Source organism: Xenopus laevis, chromosome 4S, assembly GCF_017654675.1.
Source record: "Xenopus laevis strain J_2021 chromosome 4S, Xenopus_laevis_v10.1, whole genome shotgun sequence".
Classification (NCBI taxonomy): domain Eukaryota; kingdom Metazoa; phylum Chordata; class Amphibia; order Anura; family Pipidae; genus Xenopus; species Xenopus laevis.
Genome location: NC_054378.1, coordinates 43413285 through 43419274, shown reverse-complemented (window position 1 = coordinate 43419274; position 5990 = coordinate 43413285). Strand labels below are relative to the sequence as shown.

At 42.1% G+C, this 5990-nt stretch overlaps 1 protein-coding gene across 1 annotated transcript; it reads right to left on the bottom strand.

Annotated features, from left to right (window-relative positions):
* Positions 1–243: 243 nt before the first annotated feature.
* foxl1.S (forkhead box L1 S homeolog) lies at positions 244–3244 on the bottom strand. Its single transcript, XM_018259925.2, has one exon. It carries the CDS (start codon positions 1955–1957, stop codon positions 770–772), a length of 1188 nt encoding a protein of 395 aa, XP_018115414.1. The 5' UTR covers positions 1958–3244; the 3' UTR covers positions 244–769.
* Positions 3245–5990: the final 2746 nt, after the last annotated feature.

Genomic DNA, 5990 nt, shown 5'->3' with positions numbered 1-5990 from the left:
ACAATATATTTGAGGGTCAGTGAAAATAAAATACCCCTGATTTAAACTTGTAATGGAAATGACAACACCAAATGTTAACTGCTATAACTAAAGATGCAGGGAGCAAGATACCATTTGGAAATGTTAAATCTTCCTACAAGCTTTAACATTTTAACAGGGAAACCTGTCTATCATATTTGTATTGTATTTTTAATATTACAAAATATGACTTCTGTGGGAATTAAAACGCATAGACAAGGCAAGTATATAGAGAGCTTTTATTCCAGAATGGAGTCAGGTAAAACCAATGGAATGAAGCAGCTGTGGGGCTGCTACACGTTCTAGCAAATACTCAACTATTTTAACAACCAGAACAGCATTAAATAGAAATAGCAGTGACAAATATACAAAATGGAGGTATGAGTAGTGCAAGCAGCGTGTGGGTATATAAGGTTTGCACAAGAACTAACTAAGCTTGGCTATGTGATACTGCCATTGGGGAGACAGAGAGCTGCACTATGTCATTGGTGTTCGGGGGAGAAGCAATGCTAGAATATATAAATATACAAAACTATTTCCTGGCTTTAATTTGAAGATGTGTCTGGCACTCTCCTCCCATTTTCCATTGATGCTGTTGAACTATAACTCCTAGCATTCCATGGATAACCCAGTGGGGGAGAGGAGGGAGCTGGGAGTTGTAGTTACACAGCATTTGAAGTGTGACACGTTTTCCACATTCATTGATACAGCTGTGGTCGTAGTTACTCACAAGTAGATGCTTGCGAGGGCTTTACGGGGCAAAACGTGCGTCTGAAAGGGTTAAAGGGAAATAGGAAATGACAGGGAGCCCGATGTGATAGAATTTACCTTGCACCTGGGAATCAGCCATTAGGGAGGCGTTGAAGAGTGGGCAGAGAGAAGGGCACCTATAACTAGCTGCTACATTGTCCTCCTTTGACACAGCAGGAGGTGCAGGGGCCCCGTACTCGGGAGCCGATTGGTCACTTCTAGAGAGGATGCTGTCTATGCTGAAGCTCCTGGAGCTTTTCTGGGATAGTTGCTCAGCTTCCTTGGCGTTGTTGGCATCAGCTGGCTTCTCTTTGTTACATCCCGGGCTGGGGGCTCCCAAATGCCCAAAATCATGCAAACTGTTGCCTAGGTAACGAGCTTGGCTGCCCCTGCTCTCCTCCTTCTGGGTAGGTAAGGTCACCTGGTCAGACAGGAGTGGGACGGACAAGTAGAAGGATGGATGCACATTGTTCCAGTAGGAGCCACTGCTCTGATCTGGGTTAAGACATTCAGGAGCTGGTGAGGCTTTCATGTAATCCCCAGAGCCCCCTTCATCCTCAGAAGAAGACGTCTCCCCTGCGGATTCTTTCTCGCTAGCAGATGTTTGGTTCCTGCTGGAGGGAGCATCTCGGCTTCCGTTGTTGCCTGGCACCTTACAGAAACTGCTGTTACCTGTACCATCCCCCAGCCTGGAGTCTACAGCTGCCTCCGCCTTGTACCTCTTGCCTTCCTGACATAAAAGAGGTTTGGGTTTCCTTTTCCTGCGCCTGAAGTTCCCATTTTCAAACATATCAAGGCACTTGGGGTCCAAAGTCCAGTAACTGCCCTTACCAGGTCTTCCCTTCTCCCTGGGCACTTTAACGAAGCAGTCATTGAGAGACAGGTTGTGCCTGATCGAGTTCTGCCAGCCTTGCTTGTTGTCATGATAGAAAGGAAAGTGATCCATAATGAACTGGTAAATCCCATTGAGAGTTACTCTATGATCCGGGGAGTCCTTAATGGCCATGGCTATCAAGGCAATGTAGCTGTAAGGTGGCTTCTGGGGAGGCTCTTGTCTGGATACAGCATTGGTAGAGGCAAAGCCCAAGGCTGGCATTATTGCCCTTTCTGGCCCATACAGGTAGACTAGTGGTGATCTGTGCAAGTCAGTGGCTAGCTGAGGCAGGGAGCTGCTGTATATCCTGCTCATAATCGAGCTTTCCTGCAGCACTGAGACTAGAGAAGCCGGAGAGAGTTCCTGTAGGGCTTTCCTTCAGCTGCAGTCTGGATCCCACCAGTCTAGCTTCCCCAGCTTGTACTCTCCCTGTCCCCTTTTTCATTGCTTAAAAATGTTAAATAATTGTTGTAAGTTTGCTATTTTATGTTGACTTAGCACTGGAAAATAAATTGTCTATGATAAACAGTCCTCCATTTCTCAGCCCACCCACATTAATTAAAATTTCATTGCAAAAGAAGAAGGGGGGGAAGAAACCTCCAAGCTTTCTCCACGTGTCTTTCTGGTACCAGCCAATGGGTTTCTGGGGTTTTCCTTCATTTGTTTAGAGAATTAGTCTGTTGATAAGCCTGCCCACCCAAGTTGAATCAAGCTGTGTTTATTTGGAAAAATTTCCGGGCACCCTATACATAAACTCACTGATCTGCTGTTTGAAATATCACGTCCACCATTCACACTGCAAACACACAAAATCAGCAGCAGCCGGTAAACTGAACCAGTCCTTGCTCAATATTTCTGCACAGAGAGAAAACTGGAAATGCAAATCTCCTAAAAATAGGCAAAAAGAAATGAGCATAATTAGGAGGGGGGGGGTCCGTTTTAAAAACAGTAATTTGTTGTGTTCCAGCAAATATGAAAAATCCATTCAGGGCTGCTGTGTGCGAAGTACAGGGATTACAATGTTTATCTCCAAGTATTGTTCTGTATTAAGAGGAATCATTTAGTGTATTAAGTTTTGGGCTATTAAAGCCTTAAGTGCTTTATATACAAGTCACATGGAATAAAAGCATGTAACCTAGACCTTTGGTCTTTTAAGGGCCAATTTCAAGTTCAAAGTCAAAAGCAGTGTGGTTGGCCAGTTGCAAATCTGATTCAATGTGGAAAAGCTGGTTGTGCAAAGACCAATACAATTGTACAAAATTATTTTCAGTACATATTGTGGAGTCAACAACCAAAGCAGTATCTTTGTACCAGGGATATTGGTCAGCCTTTTCAAACAAATATGTTGAAAAAGATTGTTCAGCAGGCTGATCTGCAAACTGTCAAATAATATTGGCCAGTGGATGACCACGCTAAAGCTCATTGATATGGACAGAAGCTTGTTGGCTTGAGGCAGGCACTTCACTTCTCCCCCAGCTTCCCATCCCATTTAGTTTCTCAACTTGTGGACTAGTCAATAATCAGATGAATACTGTTTGGACATCCAGGTGTGTGGTTTATCATACATAACTCTGTGTATGTGCTTGGCACACTATGGACAAAACAAGGATCTGCCTTGCATTTCCTTAAAGAGAAAAGCTAACATATAGGTTAATCAAGAGAACTGATTTTCATTGAAAGCATTCCATATCAAACAACATTTCTATTTTTGCATTTATATGTACTGTATATCTCAAAAGGAGATCAGTGATATGATAAAAATCATGCCAGCCCCTAAAAATGATTTACTAACATCTACCACCATTATGGGGAAGGAAACTCTAATTTTTTAAGAAAGCTATAGAAATGCAAGCAAATACTACTAGCTATAAAAGGGGACTTGGCTTGGACAAAGAAGGAGTTTTATTATTTGTGAATGCAGGCCTGTAAGTTCATAATATGTACTTTCCTGTTTATAGCAAGGAGGGGGATTAGAACAACTTTACAAGTGCACACAGCTGGGTAGTGCTTACATTAGCCAGTTGTGATGATTTTTGTATAAACCTTCAGCTTTTTCTTACTCATGAAACATTCAAATCAAGGTATTCCCACTCCCAGATGTATCTATCTATGTATCTATGTATCTATCTATCTGTCTATCTTTACTTTTGCTTTACTAAATTTGTGTTTTGTTTTCTGTTCTTTTTCTACTCGTTTAAAGGTTAAAACATTTAGTTCTTAAGCCACTATGGCAGAATAGACGACCTATCATAATTTAGATCTTCAGCAAGATGTTTTCATGAGCAGGACGAGTGGGAGAACTTATACAAGTCCCTCTCCTAATCTAGGAGTCCATATATAAAAGGAAGGGGAGGAGTTATATTCAGTGTTTTGGATCCCTTAATTGAGAATGGAGTCAGCATAAATCAGCAAATGATATATGCAGTCATGTGATAAAGTAAGTACACCCCATGTAAAGTTTTCTCTTTTTTAAGATATACATTTTTATCTTTATTCAATAAGTATCTAATGATAAAGGTAAAATAAACAAAGAAAAATAAGGACAAACTGAATTTTCATGTGTTTATTCAGCAAAAAAATTAACAGTCTTTAATTAACACGTCTTCTGGTACTGTGGCCAAATACAGTAACTCTTTGCCTCACCTGTCCTCAGCACACTGCTCCAAAAGCCCTGGTCTTTGCATAGGTATTTGTGGACAAGCTTTAGTCTTGTCCTGATGTTCTTTCTGGACAGCAAATTTCCCTTCAGGCACACCTCCTATGTAGAGCTAATTTGTTTCTAATGATAGACTCATGCTCTTTGACATCAATAGTGGCAAGAGCTACCTGTAGGTCTTGTGATAAAATTGTGGGATTTTTAGAGACTTCACTAAGCTTCCTGAAGTCCTTATAGTCTGAGCAGAAGCATATCTGTAGGCAGGTAGAAAGGCATTTTGGACAGCCCATTAAGTAATACCATGAGATCGGATGCAGGTGTAACCTTGGGACCTGGGCCCCCTGCAAAAAGAATAATAATCCCCACTGCATATACTCGTGACTCACCTACACCCCCCGACACACATATTCGCTAATTACCTGGGAACCCCCCACCCCATATACTACCAAGGAAGCAGACACCCGTCTGGCTCCCTATAACCCTGTGCCTTCCCTCGGCCATTGGGTCTGCTTCCTCACTGATCAGATCTTCAGATCTTGACAGGCAATCTGACAAGGCCATGGCTTGGTGTGTATATGAGGCATCAATTCATTCAACATTTTGAGGGGACTCAGCTATCTCCTGCTTCCATTAATATCGTCTGGATAAACAAGTCAATGCTGTCTGGCCAGCTATATGCATAACCAATCTGGACAACATCTGATGATTTAGCTAGAGTAGAGGCTGGAGGCACACAACACAACTACTAAATTCTATAATGCATGATACAATGATATGAGATGCACAAAATATTTAATATTTGGTCCTCCATTAACATAACTTTTAATTTGATATAGATCAGTCATACCCAACCGGTGGCTTGTGAGCAACATGTTACTTACCAACCCCTTGGATTTCGGTTCAGTTGCATAAAAACCAAGAGTACCGCCAAAGAAAACCTCCTATAGGCTGTCAGTTCACATAGGGCCTAGCAAATCACAACCCTTATATGTCATCCCCAGTGAGTTTTTCATATTCATGTTGCTACCCAACACTTTTGAATGTGGTTTACAGGTAAAAAAAAAACGTTGGGGACCTCTGATGTGGAGAGCGATATTATGAGACAATTTGGTTTGGAGACTCAGTACCGTAACAACCCGTGGTGGGGCCCGGGTACAGAGTGTGCAGCCGGGGCCCCCCACCCCCATCCAGAAAAGATTGTCACTTCAGATTTGTGTGCACCCGAACTTCCGGCGGACCCCGAGCGGGTGTGGGTCTGGGTGCACCCCTGGTAGTTCCGCCACTGATGAGACTAGAATATGAATAAAGATTGCCCAAATAGAAAGATGAGTAATAAAAAGTATGAATAACAATAAGGGTCAAATTCATCAAGGGTCGAATATCGAGGGTTAATTAACCTTTTGCGCAAATAGTTCGATCGTACGATCGAAGGAATAATTGTTCGAACAATTAAATCCTTCAAATCGAATGATTCGAAGGATTTTAATCCAATGATCGAAGGATTATCCTTCGACCAAAAAATTTAGCCAAGCCTATGGGGACCTTCCCCATAGTCTAACATTGTGTTCGGTAGCTTTTAGGTGGCGAACTAGGGGGTCGAAGTTTTTTCTTAAAGAAACAGTACTTCAACTATCGAATGGTCGAATAGTCGAACGATTTTTAGTTCGAATCCTTCGTTTTGAAGTTGAAGTC